Source organism: Piliocolobus tephrosceles, chromosome 10, assembly GCF_002776525.5.
Source record: "Piliocolobus tephrosceles isolate RC106 chromosome 10, ASM277652v3, whole genome shotgun sequence".
NCBI lineage: Eukaryota > Metazoa > Chordata > Mammalia > Primates > Cercopithecidae > Piliocolobus > Piliocolobus tephrosceles.
Genome location: NC_045443.1, coordinates 7,166,833 through 7,188,144, shown reverse-complemented (window position 1 = coordinate 7,188,144; position 21,312 = coordinate 7,166,833). Strand labels below are relative to the sequence as shown.

The 21,312-nt window shown below is 47.5% G+C and overlaps 1 protein-coding gene across 1 annotated transcript in view; it reads right to left on the bottom strand.

Moving 5' to 3' along the window:
- Positions 1 to 699: 699 nt before the first annotated feature.
- CD4 (CD4 molecule) overlaps positions 700 to 21,312 on the bottom strand; it is a 32,715-nt gene continuing 12,102 nt past the window's right edge. Inside the window, exons 4-10 of the mRNA XM_026448493.2 lie at positions 7,200 to 7,358; positions 6,508 to 6,741; positions 5,095 to 5,442; positions 4,169 to 4,369; positions 2,998 to 3,119; positions 2,627 to 2,694; positions 700 to 2,233 (exon numbers count right to left, since the gene is read on the bottom strand). Of these exons, the coding sequence (XP_026304278.1) occupies positions 2,203 to 2,233; positions 2,627 to 2,694; positions 2,998 to 3,119; positions 4,169 to 4,369; positions 5,095 to 5,442; positions 6,508 to 6,741; positions 7,200 to 7,358 (1,163 nt within the window). The 3' untranslated portion in view covers positions 700 to 2,202. The remainder of the gene's footprint in view (positions 2,234 to 2,626; positions 2,695 to 2,997; positions 3,120 to 4,168; positions 4,370 to 5,094; positions 5,443 to 6,507; positions 6,742 to 7,199; positions 7,359 to 21,312) is intronic.

The window sequence follows — 21,312 nt, the reverse complement described above, 5'->3', positions numbered from 1 at the left end:
GTGAGGAGGATGGCTGGGAACCGGCTTCATTGGTGAAATGGTTCATGTCCTGCCCCCACCCCTTCCCGTTTTTCAACATGAACACAAGCTCCAAGAGGCAGCTGGTGGTGTTGGGGACTGAGGAGCTAGCTGTTCGGGGAGGAGGAAGCGTGTGTCACTGTGTATGTCTGTGTGAGGGCTGGGCCCTGAGTTTGGGAGCGAGGGGGCTTGTGGTGCAAGCTGGGGCTGCTTGTGGAGCTGAGGGTGGGTGTGCACAAGCTAAAAGGATGTGGGCGCATGCATGCACACAGACACACACACTGCTTCCTCCTCCTGGAACACAAACACACATGTTGGGGATACAATTTGCACACACATGTTACAGTTTCTCACAGTCCTTTTTCTCTGCCACACACATACACCAGGAGAGCTCACGCAACCCTGAGTCGCTCCCCCACGGTATATCACACACGTGTAATTACAGAGTCTCAGCCTCACACACACACAGGCCCACACAGAGCCCTGTGGGTTGTGGAGGTGGATAGCCAGCCTCCACAGAATTTTTCCCTCTCCAGGGAAACTTCATCTCCTTCCTGGGGCACGCCAGGCAACCTCTCCTCTGGGTCCAACCCCAAAGACCAGAAGATTCCTGGTCCCCAGAGAAGGGGTCTCTCTGTCTCTCTTTCTCTGTCTCTCTCTCACACACACACACGAAGAGCATCTTCTTTTAGTAAGTTTATTGTATTTTTCTTTCAGCTCAGGGGAGCAGGGGTGGAGAGTGGGCACAAATGCAAAGTAAGCAAGTGGGGAGCCCCAGCAGCAATAGGGTGGTCTTCCTGGAAGAGGCAGGCTTTAAAGATAGGAGGAGAAGGACAGAGGAAAAAGGAGTTGGGACTGAGGGAAGTGGTGAGGAAGAGTAGGAAGAGAGGGGATCCTGAGAGAAATGGATCAAGAAGATGATTTGTAACCCTGATTTCCCTGTGTCCTGAATGGCCTGGAGGAGGGTAAGGGAGGGTGTGGGGCAGGCGCAGAGCCTGGCACAATCACCTTTGAGGTCCCTTAGAGGGTTCCCTCTCAGGCTAGCTATCCCTTCGCCCAGCAAAGCTCGCTTCCAGGAGGTTCTGCACAGGGTGAGTGGCTGGTCACTGGGCATTGTCTCCCACAGGGCCTGTGCTCCCAGCCTGCACTCTGATTAGAAGAGCCAAAGGCTTTGTCCTCTGGTAACAGATTCTGCCACCAACGGGAGATGAAGAAGGGATTTTAGACAGGGAGGCCTTCATCCCTGCTCATAAGTTCTCTAAGATGGGCCCTTCCCATGGGTGCTGTGCTCCTGCAAACCCAAAAGTACACACTGAGTACCTACCACTACTAGCCACTGGTGACAGCCGTGTGGCATTTGTCCCTGCATTCAAGAGGCAGCAGTGGAACTTGGGACAAGGGACCTGGGTTAGTCCCGACTGCAGCACTTGCTAGCTGTATGACCTTGGGTAATCAATCATCTAGCTTTTCTGAGCTCTGATTCTGGTCTGTAAACTGGAGATGATCCTCTTAGTTCTGTCACTGCCAGCCTTGTAGGATTTTTGTAAGTCTCAAACAGACAGAGGATGTGAAGCATCCCTTGTGGCTGTGTACATGGGGCTGTGTCCAGTGGGGCTGTCTGTGCAAGGTCAGGACGTGAGTCTGTGGCCCCACCCACATAGGGTGAGAAGCAGGCAGCTTGGGGCAGGAGGTGCTGGCTGCCAGAAACCTCTGGATCTGCATCTATCCTTGACTGGCTTGGCTGTGTGATTTTGTGCAAGTTCCTGCCCTCTGTGGTCCCAGCGTCCTGTCCTGTGAAATAACAGTCCCATGTTCCATGCTTCCGGACACCCAGCCTCACCCTCCATGCCAGCCAGGGCTGGCCCTGAACACTCCCCTGGGATCCACATGAGCAGTCGGGGAGAAAGTCAGAGAGAAATAATGAGAGAAGGGCTAGAGTTTGAAGGAAAAGGATACGGTGGGGAGAATGGTGTGATTAAGCCTCTGGAAAATAGAGAGCAACACTCAACCAATGAGGCTGGGGCCTAACCCAGGAGAAACAATGGCAAATCGTAGAGGAGGCGAACAGGAGGCCAGAGGCCTAGGATCTGCTACATTCATCTGGTCCGCAGGCCATGAGCCCAATGGGAAACGCGGGGCAGACACCTGGGGAGGCTGCGATTGGGATCTCCCTGGCCTCGTGCCTCAAATGGGGCTACATGTCTTCTGAAACCGGCTGCAGGAACAGAGAAGAGGGGGAGCAGGTCTGTCCCCGCTGCAACCCCTTTATGTTCTAGCACCTCCATGGCTTTTCCAGCGCAGTGCTAGCCTCTGGGCCACAGCTGCAGAACTAGTCCAGAAATGCCCTGGCCTGCTGCTCCTTCAGCTCCACCCTCCCACTTCTGCCTCCTTCTAGCTCCTGGCCATCTTTTCCCACCCCTCTGTCGTCTCCACCACACCCCTTTAGCCCCAATCTCCTCGCCTCCACTCCCCCCAACTCTCCCTCCTCAACTCCTTCCTCCTGTCCATCCTCCCTTCCTGCCCGCTTTGTCCCCCCTCCTCCCCCTCCTCTCTCGCTCCGTCTCCCCACCCTTTTCCCCTCTCCCAGCCCCTCCTCCCAGATCCTTACTGAGGGCACTGGCAGGTCTTCTTCTCACTGAGGAGTCTCTTGATCTGAGACATCCGCTGTGCTTGACGCTGTCCAGGGACAAGAAAGGGAGTCGTGAGGGTCCCAGGCCTCCAGAAGGGAGGTGCCCCTTGGCGGGGGGATTGGGGGAAGCTGGGAGAGGAGAAGCAGTTACATAGCTCAGGCCATCTATCCTGGAATTAACTCTCTGCTCCTTTCTGTCTCTCCCTTGAGTGGCATCTGGGTCAGGGCAGCAAGGGAACTTAGGGGTGGGCAGAGGGAGCTGGCCAAAAGCAGGTCCCATATACGGGATCTCCTGCTACGGGACTCAGGGGTTTGAGGGCCCTGTGGGGACCAGGTGTGGGGTCACTCACCCTTCGGTGCCGGCACCTGACACAGAAGAAGATGCCCAGCCCAGTGAAAAGCAGGAGGCCCGCGACGCCCCCCAGCACAATCAGGGCCGTTGGCTGCACCGGGGTGGGCCATGTGGGCAGAACTGCAAGGGAGAGAAATGTGCTCAATGCACCACCCTCCTCCACAGGCCAGCGGACTGAGGACTGACCTGCAACCCCGCCTGGCCAGTCTCTGGTTTGATCCTGGGGTTGGGAGAGAGGGGCAGAGTGCTTGGGGACTCTTAAAGGCCGCCAGTGCCGGGGAATCGGTTTTATGTTGTAGAGACCACAGGGCACTCTGCAGAGGTAGAAGCAGTGGTCTAGACCCTGGACTCTGTGTGTGTGAGTGCGTGTGTGTGAATGTGTGTGTGCATGTGTGTACGTGTGTGTATGCATGTGTGTGTGCATGCGTGCATGTGTGCATGTGTGCGAGGATGTGTGTGTGCATGCGTGCATGTGAGCGCATGTGTGTGAATGTGTGCATGCGTGTGTGTGTGTGCACGTGTGCATATGAATGTGTGTGCGTGTATGAGAGTGTATGGATGTGAGTGCGTGGGTGAGAGTATGTGTGCGAATGTGTAAGAGTGTGTGCGCATGTGTGAATGTGTGTGCATGTGTGTGCATGTGAGTGTGTGCGTGTGTGTGAGTGTGTATGAGTTTGTGTGAGTACGTGTGTATGTGTGTGAGTGTATGAGAGTATGTGTGTGAGTCCATGTATGTGAGTAGATGGGCGTGAGTGTGTAGGTGTGAGTGCGGGTGTGTGTAGCGTGTGTATGAGTGTGTGCGAGTGAGTGATGTGTGTATGGGTGTGTGAGAGTTTATGTGAGTGCGTGGGAGTGCATGTGTGTGAGTGCATGTGTGTATGTGTGTCTGGATTTGGAGAAAAGCCAGGAGCCAGGGAGGAGGGCTTTTGGTGAGGTGGACCCCATTCCTAGGCTGTAGACCTGAGGGAGTTGGAACTTGTAGAACTACAATTGGCAGGCTAGAGCCCAGGACCACAACCCACCTCACCTTATCACTTCTATGCCTCCAGGACACCATCCGCATAACCCCCAGCTCAGGCATTGGGAGGCTGGGACTCTGGGTGGTCTCTGCCAACCACAGGAAGGTCCCGTAGCGCAGGAGGCAGAGGTCATGGAACCTGGGTCCTCACCCTTGATGTTGGATTCTAGCAGGACCTGTTCTGAGTCACTCAGCAGACACTGCCACATCCCCGCCTCAGGGTTCAGCACCCACACCGCCTTCGCCTGCTTCGAGACCGTTGCCTCCTTGTTCTCCAGTTTCAAGCTCAGCGTCAGCTTCGGGGAGGTGGGTCCCCACACCTCACAGGTCAAATTTTCCTGGACCTGAGTGGCTGCAGAGGAATGAGAGGCTGAGATTGAAAGCCTGAGATTCAGTAGAACAATTAAAATGATACTCTATATGGGCGGCCTTCTTTTAGCCTCTTAGAGCAGATTTTCATGCAGTCGTATGAGGAAAAACAGCGTTTGGGATCCAGTGGTATCAGGTTTGAATCCCAGCTCCACTGCTAAGCAGCTGAGTGCCTCTGGGCAAGGGACTTAACAACCTGCGCCTGGACAGTAGTAAAGGCAGACATACATGTAGTGTCTGGATGGGGCCCGGCCCGTGCTGAGCATTAAGTGTTAGCCATTATTATTTGTGGAGCTGTTATGATGATAAGGAGATAAGGAAGCCAGAAACTCAATTTGGAGCTTGACATTATCATCATTACTATCATACAGAGAGCAGATTTCATTATCTTTATTAGACAGGTCAGGAAGCAGGCCTGAAGTGGGAGGGGGCTTAGTCAGGGTCACAAAGGGTTGGTCACAGGCAGAACGGGAACCCTGGTTCTTAGCCCAAGTGGTTTGGGGATCTTCAGTGAAGCCAGCCCCAGGCTGGCTCATAGATGTCTCCGTTCAAAACCAGCCCCAAACCCAAAGGGCCCTCCCTTACTTCATCCAGGTAACCAGGGCCTAGGCATCCCCTCTTGGGGCCTGGCTTGCCTCAGAGGGAGCCTTGGGCCAGGACCCTCCACCTCCTTCCCCTGCCTGCCCCCTCCCTGGCCTGGCCCCTCACCTCTCATCACCACGAGGTTCACTTCCTGATGCAACTTTCCTGTTTTCGCTTCAAGGGCCAGCGTGAGGTTTCCAGAGCCAGCATACTGAGGCAAGGCCTGGGGCAGGGTGAGGTAGAGCGGGAGGTTCTTGCCCATCTGGAGCTTGGGGTCCTGGGTAACCCATTTTACAGACACTTCCTTGTTCTTCAGGTCGAAGGTAATCCAAGACTTGGAGGAGGACGCCTTCTCCGCCTGCCACCGCAGCTCGCCACTGCCCGTCAACTTTTCAACTGTAAAGGCGAGTGGGAAGGAGAACTCCACCTGTTCCCCCTCTTTCTTATAGACTGTACTGGAGACCTTCTGGAAAGCTGGAGGTGGGAAGGGAGAGGCCCTGAGTGAGGAGATAGGAAGATGAGGGTGCACGAGGGGGGTCGGCATGCGGGGGCAGCAGGGAGATGGAAGGGGACCCGATGAGTCCAGACACCCACCTTGTCATTTCAGATACTTCAGTTCCTTCCTACCTCTCCAGCCTTCTCTCCCCTCTTCCACCCAGCATTTTCCTACAGCAGACCACCTCTCTCCTCCCAGAAGCCATCACAGAACAGCCCAGCCACAGGGGATCCTTGCTGTCCTCAGGATTCCTGGACCACAGAAGCCATTTGGCCTCTACTCCTTAGAGGCATAACTCATCACCCTTCACAAAATAAGAGCGAACACTTAACTTTAACTAGGGCTTACTCTGTGCCAGGCACCATTTTTAGTGCCTTACGTATATCAGTCCTCAACTTAATACAAGGTAGGCACTATGGCAGTGAACATCATCCCCATTTCACAGAGGCTGAAACCAAGGTGCAGAGAGGTTCAGTAACTCACCCAAGGTCACATGGTTGTGGCAGAACCAGGATTTCAATCAGGGTCCATGCACTAAACTGGCACGCTACACTACCTTTATGTCCCATAAGCACCCAGGGGGCAGGATCTGGGGTAGGACCTTGGTCTCTCCACAGTGGCCTGACTCAGGGGTCCAGAGGTACAACATAGAACATCATCAGGGTCGGCTTGCTGGTGTTAGTGTCCGTGAGCAAGTGGATTTGCCAACTTGGTAGGGGTGGGGAACCGAGGCAACAAAGAAAGTAAACGCCCTGACATTCATCCTTTGGGGCCTCCAAAGGAGACTCGGGCCTCTAGCATCCTTACCTTCCCCAGCCCTTCCTTTCTCCATGGCCACCACACTGAGGGGTGGCTGTCAATCAGCCCCCTGAGGATGAGGGCCCCAGTGAGTCCTTCAAGAATGGCCTCAGCTCTAGGGGACCTAGCCTTCTCCACTCCTGACCTCCCAGCACCAGACCCAGAAGCAGGGCAGTGAGAGCAGAGGGAGGGGCTGTCAGCTTCCGGGGCAGGGAGGAGGCTGCGGGGAGAGGGGCTTCCCTTACCTAGCACCACGATGTCTATTTTGAACTCCACCCTCTTCTGGTCCTGCGAGACGGTGCATGTCCAGGTGCCACTATCCTGGCGCTCCAGCTGAGGCACAGAGAGGGTCTTCCCCCCCTGTATGATTTTACCTCTTGGACTCCTACATTGCACTGAGGGGCTAGTACCAGGGGGGCTCTCCAAGGTCAGGGTCAGGCTTTGCCCCTGAAGCAGGTGGGTTTCAGAGCTGGCAGTCACTGTGGAGGGAAAGGCCGGCTGTGTCACACACATACCATCCCCAAGGAGAAGGGCAGAGGACAGGAAACCAAGAACATCTCTCCATTTTCTCCATCCCAACATCTCCTTCCTCCCAGCACCCAGCTGCCCACCCCCAGCCAAGACAGGGTTTCCCTCTCCCCTCCTCTCTCTCTTCTTTCCTCCTCTGCCCCCATCCTCTCTTCCCCAGTCTCTCTCCCTCCTTCCCTTGCTTCCTTCCCTTTTCTTTCCTTTTCCCAAGGCCTCTTCCCTCCTCCGCCCACCACCATCCCCCACCTAATCAAGAGGGGTTTGAAGAGATTCGGAGGCCAGTTTGACAGCCTGGTCCTCTTGGGGCTGCTGCAGTATCACCAGCTCAGGCTGGATTTGGTGCAGGGGTGGGAGTGGTGGGGAAGAGAACCAGGCAGGAGGTATCCTCATCCCCACCTGCCCCACTCACATCCGAACACCAGCAATTCCACCTCCTCCTTCTTGTCCTCCACTTCACAGATGTAAGTCTCTGAGTCTTCTATCTTAAGATTCTTGATGATCATGGAAAAGCATCCTTGGTCCCAAAGGCTTTTTCTTGAGTCAGCGCGATCACTCAGCTCAGATGTACCTGGGAGCAGAAGACATATGGGAGAGGCTGAGGTACCTTGGAGACATGGCACCTCTGGCAAGAGAATGCCCACAGCTCTTCTGATCTCAATTGCTAATTTCTTGCAACATCTGCTCCTCATTCTAATCAGAGAAACCCAGTCTGGTAAGGAGGACTCATCATACCCATTTACCTGGCTGGGACAGTGGCTCACAAATACAAATAAAATCATATCCTTATTTGGAGAGCACCAACTCCTACATGCCAAATACTTTACATGTATCATCTCAGTAATCTCCACAATAATTCCAAGAAATAGATATTGTCAACACTGTTTTGCTTATTTTACAGATAGAGAAACTGAGACTCACACATTGAGATTAAGTAATTACCCAACTCTCACACATTGTAGGAGAATAAACCAGTACAATTTCTTTGGAGGGTGATTTGTAATATATATCAGAATTACAAATGTATGTACAAAACGAAATGTCCATCAATAAAGAATAGGTTAAATAGATCATAGCTCACCCATTCAGTGGATTGCTATGTAGCCAGAAGAGAGGGATGAGGAAGTGCTTTGTATACTGATTTGGAACCGTATCTAAGAAACATCACTAACTGAATAAAGCAAGGTATTAAACAGTCTACTGTTTGTTTTTAAAGGGGGAGAAAATATATTCTTTGTATATGAAAAGAATATTTCTCGAATTAAACATAACAAAATGAGGCCATTAAAAAGAGTTACAATGTCTAAAAAAAAATTTAAAAAGAAAGAAAATGAGGCCAGGCGGCCGGGTGCGGTGGCTCAAGCCTGTAATCCCAGCACTTTGGGAGGCCGAGACGGGCGGATCACGAGGTCAGGAGATCGAGACCATCCTGGCTAACACGGTGAAACCCCGTCTCTACTAAAAATACAAAAACTAGCCGGGCGAGGTGGCGGGCGCCTGTAGTCCCAGCTACTCCGGAGGCTGAGGCAGGAGAATGGCATAAGCCCGGGAGGCAGAGCTCGCAGTGAGCTGAGATCCGGCCACTGCACTCCAGTCCGGGCGACAGAGCGAGACTCCGCCTCAAACCAAAACTCTTCAAAAAGAAAAAAGAAAATGAGGCCAGGCATGGTGGAAATCTCTCATCCCAGCTCTTTGAAAGATCCAGGTAGAAGGACTGCTTGAGCCCAGGAGTTCGAGATCCGCCTGGGCAACATGGTGAAACCCCATCTCTAAAAAAAAAAAAATTTTTTTTTTAATTACCGCCTTAGGAGGCTGAGGTGGGAGGATCACTTGAGCCCAGAAGTCAAAGGTTGCTGTGAAACAAATGAGATGGCACCACTGCACTCCAGTCTGGGTGATAGAACGAGACTAAGAAAAATTAACTGGGTGTGGTGGTGCATATCAGTAGCCCCAGCTACACCGGAGGCTGAGGTGGGAGGATCACCTGACCCGGGAGGCCGAGGCTGCAGTGAGCTATGATCGTGCCACTGCACTCCACCCTGGGCGACAGAATGAGACCCTGTTTAAAAAAAAAAAAAGAAAAAAAACCTGGGAGGCTGAGGCACAAGAATCGCTTGAGACTGGGAGGCAGAGTTTGCAGTGAGATCGAACCAATGCACTCCAGCCTGGGTGACAGAGTGAGACTGTCTCAAAACACACACACACACACACACACACACACAGATAACCTTGGTTGCCTCTAGGAAGAGGAAGTGAATATTCATGTGTAGGAAGAAAGCTTTTCACTATATGCACTTTGCTTTTTTTTTTTTTTTATTTTTTTTTGAGATGGAGTTTCGCTCTTGTTGCCCAAGCTGGAGTGCAATGGCACCATCTTGGCTCACCGCAACCTCCGCCTCCCAGGTTCAAGCACTTCTCCTGCCTCTGTCTCCCGAGTAGCTGGGATTACAGGCATGCGCGACCATGCCCAGCTAATTTTGTATTTTTAGTAGAGACAGAGTTTCTCCTTGTTGGTCAGGCTGGTCTCGAATGCCCAACCTCAGGTGATCCGCTCACCTTGGCCTCCCAAAGTGCTGGGATTACAGGTGTGAGCCACCGCACCCAGCCTGCTTTCTGTTTGTTTGTTTGTTTGTTTGTTTGTTTGTTTGTTTTTATGGAGTTGAGTGTTGGATCTCTGCTCACTGTAACCTCTGCCTCCTGAGTTCAAGGGATTCTCCTGCCTCAACCTTCGGAGTAGCTGAGATTACAGGTGTGCACCACCACATCTGGCTAATTTTTGTATTTTTAGTAGAGACAAGTTTTCCCATGTTGCCCAGGCTGGTCTTGAACTCCTGACCTCAAGCAACCCACCCACCTCAGCCTCCCAAATTGCTGGGATTGCAGGTGTAAGCCACTGCGCCCAGCCTATATGCCTTTTTCTGCCTTTTGAATTTTGACTCCCCTAAGGGGCGGAGCTAGGATTAAAATGCAGCCTGTCAGGAGTTTGGGACCAACCTGGGCAGCAAATAGAGACCCTCATCTCTAAAAACAATTAGTTTAAAAGAATTAGCTGGGTGTGGGTGCCTGCAATCCCAGCTACTTGAGAGGCTGAGGCAGGAGGATCGCTTGAGCCCAGGAACTCAAAGTCACGGTGAGCTATAATTGTGACACTGCGCTCCAGCCTGGGCAACAGAGTGAGGCCTCATCTTAAAGAAAAGAAATTTTTGGTCGGGTGCAGTGGCTCATGCCTGAAATCGCAGCACTTTGGGGGGCCAAGGTGGTGGATCACTTGCAGTGAGGAGTTCAAGACCAGCCTGGCCAACATGGTGAAACCCCATCTCTACTAAAACTAGAAGAAAAAAAAAATTAGCTGGTGCATAGTGACGCATGCCTGTAATCCCAGCTACTTGGGAGGCTGAGGCAGGAGAGCTGCTTGAACCCGGGAGGCGGAAATTGCAGTGAGCCGAGATCACGCCACTGCGTCCAGCCTGGGTGACAGAGTGAGACTCTATCTCAGAAAAAAATAAAAATAAAAAATGTTTTAAAAAATAAAAATAATGGCCGGGAGCGGTGGCTCAAGCCTGTAATCCCAGCACTTTGGGAGGCCAAGGCGGGCGGATCACGAGGTCAGGAGATCGAGACCATCCTGGCTAACACGGTGAAGCCCCATCTCTACTAAAAAAAAATACAAAAAACTAGCCAGGCGAGGTGGCGGGCGGCTGTAGTCCCAGCTACTCGGGAGGCTGAGGCAGGAGAATGGCGTGAACCAGGGAGGCGGAGCTTGCAGTTAGCTGAGATCCGGCCACTGCACTCCAGCCTGGGCCAGAGAGCCAGACTCCGTCTCAAAAAAATAAAAATAAAATAAAAATAAAAACAATTCAGGCTGTTTCACTATGCAATGCTATCTCTGGAAAGTTCTTCTGGCATAAGTATGTGTCTCCTTTGGCCTCTTCTTGTAAAATCTAATACCCATCACCAAGGGAATTTTTCTTTTTAGCTGTCCATTTTCTGGGTGCAGTGGCAGCTCCAGAATCTTTATAGAACAGGGCTTTAGAATCTAAATTTACATAGCAAACAGTTCTGTTTTGCTTTGTTTTTACTTAGAATGTATATTTGGAGGAATGGGGCAAAGGTGGCTACGACTAAAACCTCTCACCCTGCTTGGCACTGCCTCTGCCTCCCTGAGATGCCTAGGCCCTCTCCGTCTTTCTGCCTTAGTGTGGGCACCTGGATACCCATTCAGCCACTCACTCTCCTTTCTCTCCTCTTCCAGACCGCACAATCCTCTTCCCCACTGCTCAGCTCTCACTGACCAGGAGCCTCTTCCAGACAACCTCACAGCCTCGGCACAGAGTTGCCCCAAGCTTCCCCGGGGCACGGCAGGCACCCAATCCACCCCACACCTTCAGTTTCTCTCTCTTTTTTTTAGATGTCCCTACTCAAGACAACCTGGACCCAATCTCTCCCTTTATTTGTTCCTTCAGTGATTCCTGCCCTACTTGCTGTTTCCCTGGATCTACACACTGCTTTAATTCCCCAGCTTACCCTGAAATTCAACTACATTCCTTTCACAATTCCTTTACCAAACTTCTTAGAAGCGTAGCCTACTCTGATTCTGCCCCACTTTGCTCCGCCTCTTTTGCTCCTCTCCTCCATTTCTAAGAATGATTCGTTTTTCTTCATCTTGAACTCTTGCTCGGACATCTACATTTAGGTGTTGTCCTAGACTGTCTTTGGTCCTCTTCCTCATTTCTACAGACATTCTCAATTCCACCGCATCCCCAGTCAGCTCTGCAGACGGTGGCCAGGTTGTTACTGCCAGCCCTGACCTCTCTCCTCAATTCTAGGCACACATTTCCAATGGTCCAAGTAATAAGTTTTGTTAATATCCTGCCATCACCCCAAACGCAATTGGTTCAAAATGAAATGTATAAGCCTCCTCCTAAAATAACTCTGCCTCCTTGCTTCTTTTAAAAAGAAAACCATGGCCCGCTTGTCCATGCTGTCCCATACTTTGAAAAAGTTACAGCAAGATAATATGAAAGGTCTTAAGCATATGAGTGAGTCTGGGACAAATTCATGGGACAACCAGTATTGAATGAAGACTTACAAGAGGTATAGACCTGTGGCCAGGTGCGGTGGCTCACGCCTGTAATCCCAGCACTTTGGGAGGCCGAGGCAGGCGGATCACCTGAGGTCAGGAGTTCAAGACCAGCCTGGCCACCATGGTGAAACCCAGTCTTTACTAAAAATAGAAAAATTAGCCAGGAATGGTGATGCACGCCTGTAATTCCAGTTACTCGGGAGGCTGAGGCAGGAGAATCCCTTGAACCTGGGAGACAAAGGTTGTGGAGAGCCAAGGTTGCGCCACTGCACACCAGCCTGGACGAGAGAGAGACTCTGTCTCAAAAAAAGGAAAAAAAAAAAAAAGGTATAGGCAATAGACTAGAGGAGATGGGGAGCAGCAAGGACATTACAGGAAGGGGGAAAGTTCCAGAGAGACAGCACAGGCAAACCGTGGGGAAACCTCCTGGGTGCAGAGGTTTCCGCTGGGAAACTGTGAGCTGTGGCCCCGAGATGGTGAAGGTCCTGCAGAGGCTTCTAGGCTTACTCTAATGAGCTAGGACGTGGCATGTGCAAAGCATGACTTTGGAAGGAAATGCTGCAGCAGGAGGAAGGGAAATCCAAGTAGGTGAGTAGGTGAGACTAGCAGCAGACCAAATTACCCAGAAGCTCACTGTAATCCATTACCCGGAAGCTCACTGTAATCCAGGTGGGAGGTATGTGGGCCTTGGCTGGTGATGGTGGTATTCCCATGGGAACAAAGAAGAGGATGAAATTAGAACCTTTTTTTTTTTTTTTTGAGACAGGGTCTCACTGTGTCACCCAGGCTGGAGTGCAGTGGTCCAATCACGGCTCACTGCAACATCTACCTCGTGGGCTCAAGTGATCCTCCCACCTCAGTCCCCCAAGTAACTGGGACTACAAGCCTGTGCCACCACTCCCCACTAACTTTTGTATTTTTTGTAGAAGTGGGGTATCACCATGTTGCCCAGGCTGGTCTTGAAATCCTGAGGTCAAGTGATCCAGCTGTCTCAGCCTCCCAAAGTGCTAGGATTACAACAGGTGGGAGCCATCATGCCCGGCCCAAAACACTTTCAAAGCAAGGAATGGTCATAGCTGATGATCATGGGAAACAGGGATTGAAGTAGAGAAGAAAACATGACTCTGTGGCCGGGTGCGGTGGCTCACACCTATAATCCTAGCACTTTGGAAGGCTGAGGCAGGCGGATCACCTGAGGTCAGGATTTTGAGACCAGCCTCAACATGGAGAAACCCTGTCTCTATTAAAAATATGAAAATTAGCCGGGTGTGGTGGCGCATGCCTGTAATCCTAGCTAATCGCGCCATTGCACTCCAGCCTGGACAGCAAAAGTGAAACTCCATCTCAAAACAAAACAAAACAAAAAACATGACTCTGTGTTTCAGAAATTGGGGGTGATACTGTTATTGTTAGAAATCAGGAAGTTGGGAAGGGGAGCTGTTCTGAAGGAAGATGAGATCCATAGAAACAGAACAAAAGCATCAACACAAAAGACTTAAGAATTTTTAGAAAGTAGCGCATTGTTTTAATCTCATAGGCAGTGAAAGAAATGCAAATTAAAACAATGATATATTTTTCAATTATAAAATTGCCTCCCAGAAAGTTTTAAATAATACAACTCAGTGCTGACAAGGTGTGCTCAAAAAGTTCATATCCTTAATTTCATTTCTGGAACTTTATGTTTAAAACAATAATTTTAAAATGCAAACCACAATTTAGGTACAAAAATAATACTTATAGCATTGTTAATAAGATACAATGTTAGACAAAATGATAATGGCTATATATTAGAGGACAATTAATTTGATGGAATCCTAGGTTAGCACCAAAACCAATATTTACAAATAACTTATAACGAAATAGAAAATACTAATAATATACATTTCTAAGTTGTTTTAAGATAATCTTTATTTAGAGAAGTAAGCTCTCTCAGCTTTTTAAAAAGAAGAAAATTTTTTTAAAAAGATAATCTTCACTTTTGTTTTTTTTGTTTTTTTTTTTTTGAGACAGAATCTCACTCTGTCACCCAGGCTGGAGTGTGATCTCGGCTCACTGCAAACTTCATCTCCTGGGTTCAAGTGATTCTCTTGACTCAGCCTCCCAAGTAGCTGTGACTACAAGCGCCTGCCACCAAGCCCAGCTAATTTTTTGTATTTTTAGTAGAGACGGGCTTTCACCATGTTAGCCAGAGTGGTCTCGATCTCCTGACCTTGTGATCCGCCCGCCTTGGCCTCCCAAAGTATTGGGATTACAGGCGTGAGTCACTGCGCCTGGCCAATCTTCACTTTTTAGGGTAGTCATTTGAACTACAAAAATTATACAGACTCAACACTTTCCTGGCCCTACCTGCTTTCTTTCTTTCTTTCTTTCTTTTTTTTTTTTTTGAGAAAGAGCCTCACTCTGTCGCCCAAGGTACACTGTAGTGGTGTGATCTCGGCTCACTGCAACCTCCACCTCCTGGGTTCAAGCAATTCTCCTGCCTCAGCCTCCCGAGTAGCTGGGACTACAGGCATGCGCCACCACACCCAGCTAATTTTTGTATTTTTAGTAGAGACCGAGTTCGCCATGTTGGCCAGGCTGGTCTCGAACTCCTGCCCTCAAGCCATCGAACTCCTGGCCTCAAGCCATCCACCCGTCTCAGCCTCCCAAAGTGCTGAGATTACAGATGTGAGCCATCACACCTGGCATTAAATTAAACTTATTGTTTTGAGATAAATGTAGATTCACTTGCAGTTGTAAGAAGTAATAAAGATAAATCCTATGTACCCTCTATCCAGTTTGCCCTAATGGTAATATCTTGCAAAACTGTAGTACTATATCACAACCAGGATGCTCACATCGACACGGTCAGGATACAGAACATTTCCAGCTCCATAAAGGTTGTTGCTTTTTGTAGCCATCCCCTTCCCCTCCCCATCCCTGAGCCCCTTAAACCCTGGCAATCACTCATCTGTTCTCCATTTCTATAATTAGTTATTTTAAGAATGTTATATAAATGGATTAATACAGCATATTACCTTTTGAGACTGGCTTTTTTTCACGCAGCATTAAGTCCCTGGAGATTCATCCAGGTTGTGGTGTGTACTATAATTCATCCTTTTTATTGCTGAAAAGTATTTCGTGGTATGGATATAATCATTCCCCAGTTAAAGGACATCTAGATTGTTTCTACTTGTTGGCTACCGTGAATAAAGCTACTGTAAACATTTGCGTACAGCTTTTCGTGTGAGCCTAAGTCTTCATTGCTCTGGGATAAATGCCTAGGAGTGCAATTGCTGGGCTGTTGTATGTTTTATTTTATAAGAAACTATCAAACTGTTTTCCAGAGTGGCTATGCCATTTTAGGCTCCCACCAATATCGGAAGAATGACCCCGTTTCTCCACATCTTCATCAGTATTTGGTGGTGTTCCAATTTTTGATTTTAGCCATTCTGATAGGTTTAGTGATAGCCTATTGTGGTTATAATGTACATATCCCTAACGATTAATGATGTTGAACAACTTTTCATGTGCTTATTTGCCAACTGTATGTCCTTTTGGGCCTGTTTTCTAATTGAATTGTTTTTTTGGTTTTGAGTTTTGAGAGTTGTTTGTCATATTCTGGATACCAGTCCTTTGTTGAGTATGCGGATTATGGATCTATTTTCTTATATTCTGTAAACGGTCTTTTCTTCTTCTTCTTTTTTGAGATTGGGTCTCACTCTGTTGCCCAGGCAACCAGGCAACATCTTGGCTCACTGCAATCTCTGCCTCCCTGGCTCAGTGATCCTCCCACCTCAGCCTCCTGTGTCGCTGGGAATACAGGTGCACTCCACCAAACCCAGCCATATATATATATATATAATATATACAATATATACATTACATGTAATATATAAATATATTAAATATTAAATATAAATATATAATATATTGATATATATTTGTACATAAAAATATTTATATTTAATAAATTTAATAGAAAATTGAATATAAATATATACACATATATTTAATATATAAATATCTATATATTTAATAAAAATATTAAATATAAATATATAAATACATTATATATAATATATAATGTATATATAAATAAATAAAATATATTGTATATATTTTATATATATATATGTACACACTTTTTATTTATTTATTTATTTTTTTGTAGAGACAGGGTTTCATCATGTTGCCCAGGCTGGTGCCAAACTTCTGAGCTGAAGTGATCTGCCTACCTCAGCCTCCCAAAGTGCCGGGATTATAGCAGTGAGCCACCATGCCCAGCCCCTTTTTGCAGAGCAAAATTATTTTGCTTTTGTTTTTGAGACAGGGTCTCCATTTGTCACTTAGGCTGGAGTGCCAACTGGAATGCAGTGACACAATCATAGCCCACTGCAGTCTTGAACACCTGGGCTCAAGCGATCCTCCCACCTCAGCCTCCCAAAGTGCTAGGATTATAGGTGTAAGCCATTACACCTGGCCAACTTGTTTATATCTACAAAAAATCTTGCTGGTATTTTTATAGGAATTGGATGAAACCTGTATATAAATTTGGGGAAAATTGATATTTTTCTTATATTGAGTCTTCCAGTCCATCAATCCATGAGTACAGTATGTCTCTCCATATATTTAGGTCTTCTTTGACTTCTTTAATCAGCATTGTGTAGTTTTTAGCATATAAATTCAATGTCTTTTGTTTTTGTTTTTGTTTTTGGGTTTTTTTTTGCTTGTTTGTTTTTGGTTTTTTGAGATAGACTCTTACTCTGTTGCCCAGGCTGGAGTGCAGTGACTCTATCTTGGCTCACTGCAACCTCTGCCTCCAGGGTTCAAGCAATTCTCCTGCCTCAGCCTCCAAAGTAGTTGGGATTACAGGCATGCGCCACAACACCCACCTAATTTTTGCATTTTTAGTAGAGACAGGGTTTCACCATGTTGGCCAAACTGGTCTCAAACTCCTGACTTCAAGTGATCCACCAGCCTCAGCTTCCCAAAGTGCTTTGATTACAGGCATGAGCCACTGCACTTGGCCCTGTGCATGTTTTTTAGATTTACACCTAAGTCTTTCTTTCTCTTTTTTTTTTTTTTTTTTTTTTTTTTTTTTTTAAAGGGTCTTGCTCTGTTACCTAGGCTGGAAAGCAGTGATGTGATCATGGCTCACTGCAGCCTTGACCTCCCAGGCTCAAGCAATCCTCCCACCTCAGCCTCCCCAGTAGCTGGGACTACAGGCATACACCATTATGCTTAGCTAATTTTTTTTTTTTTTTTGAGACGGAGTCTCACTCTGTCACCCAGGCTGAAGTGCAGTGGCACAATCTCAGCTCACTGCCAGCTCTGCCTCCCAGGTTCATGCCATTCTCCTGCCTCAGCTTCCTGAGGAGCTGGGTCTACAGGCGCCTGCCACCGCGCCTAGCTAATTTTTTGTGTTTTTAGTAGAGACGGGGTTTCACTGTGTTAGCCAGGATGGTCTCAATCTCCTGACTGCATGATCCACCCCCCTTGGCCTCCCAAAGTGCTGGGATTACAGGTGTGAACCACCATGCCCAGCCATGCTCAGCTAATTTTTTACTTTTTGTAGAGACAGGGTCTCACTATGTTGCCTGGGCTTGTCTTTAACTCCTGGGCTCAAGCAATCCTCCCACCTTGGCCTCCCAAAGTGCAGGAAGTACAGGTGTGAGCCACCATGCCTGGCCTTTTTGAGCAATTATAAATGGTATTGTAGCTTTAATTTCTATGTACACGTATTCCTTTCTAATATATAGAAATACAATAGATTTTTGTATGTTTATCTTATATTCTGCAACTTTGATGAATTCATTTATTAATTCTAAGAAGTTTTTTATAGATTCTTTGAGATTTTCTATGTAATCATGTCATCCACAAATAGGAACAGTTTTATTTCTTCCTTTCCAACAAGTTTTCCTTTTATTTCATTTTCTTGCCTTATTGCACCGGCAAGGGATTGCAGTACTATGTTGAATAAGAGTAGTAAGAGCAGACATCTTTGTCTTATCTCTGTTCTTAGGGAGAAAGAATTCAGTTTCTCACCATTAAATATAATGTTAGTTGTAGTAGGGTGGGTCTTTTGGGGTTTTTTTGGGGTGCTTTTTATTTAATTAACTAATTTCGAGACAGAGTCTTGCTCTGTCACCCAGGCTGGTGTGCAGTGGTACAATAGCTCACTGCAGCCTCCACCTCCCGGGTTCAAGCGATTCTCCCACTTCAGCCTCCCGAGTAGCTGGGATTACAGGCATGCACCACCACATCTGGCTAATTTTTTTTTTTCTTTTTTTTTTTTGTATTTTTAGTAGAGACGGGGTTTCACCATGTTGGCCAGGCTGGTCTCGAACTCCTGACCTCAAGTGACCTGCCAGCCTCGCCCTCCCACAGTGCTGGGATTAAAGGCATGAGCCACCGCGGCCTGCCTTATATCATTATTTTTGAAGTGAATTTCTTATAAACTGCACATTGTTGAATTGTGCTTTTTAATTCATTCTATCGACTTTTGTATTTTAATAGATGTATTAGACCATTTACATTGACTGTAATTATTGATATGTTAGGGCTTGAGTCTGTCATTTTATTTTTGTTTTCTGCTTTTTTTGTTTTCTTGTTTCTTTTTCCTGCCTTCCTGGGGGTTATTTGGATATCTTTTTGTAACAAACTTCTTAAGAACAGTTTTAGATTTACAGCAAAATTGTGAAAATGGTATGGAGAACCATGGAGATAACACTGCCATCCCAGTGAGCCTTTTGGAATGAGAACATCTATCCTATGCCTGTCTACCATTGTATTTTAGATACACATAATTTGCCTGGTTTCACGGGTTCACAGCTGGAAAGAAATTTTGCCCCAGGATGAACCATATCTCAAGTCTCTGATTTAGATGACATTTTAAAATTCCATTTATTGATTGATTTTGGTTTTTAGAGACGAGTTTCACAATGTTGACCAAGCTGGTCTCGAACTTCTAGGCTCAAATGATCCTCCACCTCAGCTTCCTGAGTAGATGGAACTACAGGTGCATGCCACCAAGCCCTGACTTAGATGCTATTTAGATGAAACTTTGGACATTAGACTTTGGAGTTGATGCTGGAATGAGTTAAGACTTTGGAGGCTATTGAGATGGAATGAATGCATTTTTCATGTAATAAGGACACAAATTTGAGGGGGCAGTGCAGAATACTATGGACCAAATTGAGTCCCACAAATTCATATGTTGAAGCCCTCACCCTCAGTGTGATGATATTTTGATATGTGGCCCGTGGGAGGTAATTCAGTTTAGATGAGGTTATGAGAGTGGGGCCATCATGATGGGATTAGTGTCCTTATAGGAAAAGACATCAAAAAGCTTTCTTTCTCACCAGTCGTGGTGGCTCATGCCTGTAATCCCAGCACTTTGGGAGACTGAGGTGGATGGATCACCTGAGGTCAGGAGGTCAAGGCTGGCCGGGCCATCACCTGAAGTCAGGAGGTCAAGGCTGATGGGCGAAACCCCGTCTCTACTAAAACTACAAAAATTGGCCGGGTGTGGTAGCAGGCACTATAATCCCAGCTACTTGGGAAGCTGAGGCAGGAGAATCGCTTGAACCTGGTAGGTGAAGGTTGCAGTGAGCTGAGATCATGCCATTGCACTCCAGCCTGGGCAATAAGAGTGAGGCTCTGCCTGAGAAAAAATAAAAATAAAACACACACACACACACACACACAAGGAGGCCGGGTGCGGTGGCTCACGCCTGTAATCCCAGCACTTTGGGAGACTGAGGCAGGAGGATCACTTGAGATCAGGAGTTCTAGAGTACCCTGGCCAACATGGTGAAACCTCGTTTCTACTAAAAATACAAAAAAATTAGCCGAGTGTGGTGGCATGTGCCTGTAAACCCAGCTACTCGGGAGGCTGAGGCAGGAGAATCATTTGAACCCAGGAAGCCGAGGTTGCAGTGAGCCAAGATCAGGCCACTGCACTCCAGCCTGGGCAACGGAGCGAAACTCCATCTCAAAAAAAGAGAAAGTTTTCTTCTATTTCTCTCTGCCATGTGAGGACACAGCAAGAAGGCAACTGCCTGCAAGCTAGGAAGAGATCCCTCATAATCTGACCATGCTAGCATCCTGAAATCAGAATTGTGATAAATAGATTTCTGTTGTTTAAACCACCCAGTCTATGCTATTTTGCTATGGCATTCCTAAGAGACTAAACTACTAAAAAAATACAAAAATTAGCTGGCCGTGGTGGCGCATGCCTGTAGTCCCAGCTACTTGGGAGGTTGAGGCAGGAGAATTGCTTGAACCTGGGAGGCACAGGTTGCAGTGAGCTGAGATCGTGCCATTGCACTCCAGCCTGGGCGACAGAGCAGGACTCCGAAAAACAAAAAAAAAGTTAGTCTAATAATTGATAGTCTTATTATGGTATAGCTTAAGGAAGGAGTAGGATAACAGGTATATACAGTATGATATCATTTACATAATTATATATATATAATATAATTATCCACACTGATAATATTATATATAAGAGTGGAAGAAAATAGGCCACATGCAGTGGCTTATACCTATTTTCCCAGCACTTTGGGAGGCCAAAGTGGGATCACTTGAGCCTAGGAATTCAAGAACAGCCTGAGCAACATGGTGAAATCTCATCTCTACAAAAAAATTAAAAATTAGGTGAACATGGTGGCATGCACCTGTAGTCCCAGCTCCCAGGAAGGCTGATGTGGGAGGATAACTTGAGCCTGCAATGTGTTGTGGTCATGCCACTGCACTCCAGCCTGGGCAACAGAGTGAGACCCTGTCTCAAAAAGGAAAAAAAAAAAAAAAAAACAGAAACATTGGATGAAAATAAATCAAAATGTTAGCAGAGGATATCTCTGAGTGGTAGAAGTATGCATGCATTTGATTTTCTTCCACGTTCTTTCCTTCATTGACCAAATATTTTGTGATGAGCATATAATACTTTAAATCAGGACAAAAGGCCGAGTGCAGTAGCTCATGCCTATAATTCCAGCACTTTGGAGGGCTAAGGCAGGTGAATCACTTGAGGTGAGGAGTTCGAGACCAACCTGGCCAATACGATGAAACCCTGTCACTACTAAAAATACACAAATTAGCTGGGCATGGTGGCACACGCCTGTAGTCCCAGCTACTCAGGAAGCTGAGGCAGGAGAATGCCTTCAACCCGGGAGACAGAGCTTGCAGTGAGCCAAGACCATGCCCACTGTACTCCAGCCTGGGCAACAGATGGAGAGTTTGCCTCAAAAAAAAAAAGTAGAAAAAAAAATTCTGGGCCAAGCACAGTGACTCACGCCTGTAATCCCAGCACTTGGCAGGCCAAGGCGGGTGGATCATGAGGTCAGGAGATCAAGACCAGCTTGACTAACACAGTGAAACCCTGTTTCTACTAAAAGTACAAAAAATTAGCCAGGCCTGGTGGCACATGCCTGTAGTCCCAGCTACTCGGGAGGCTGAG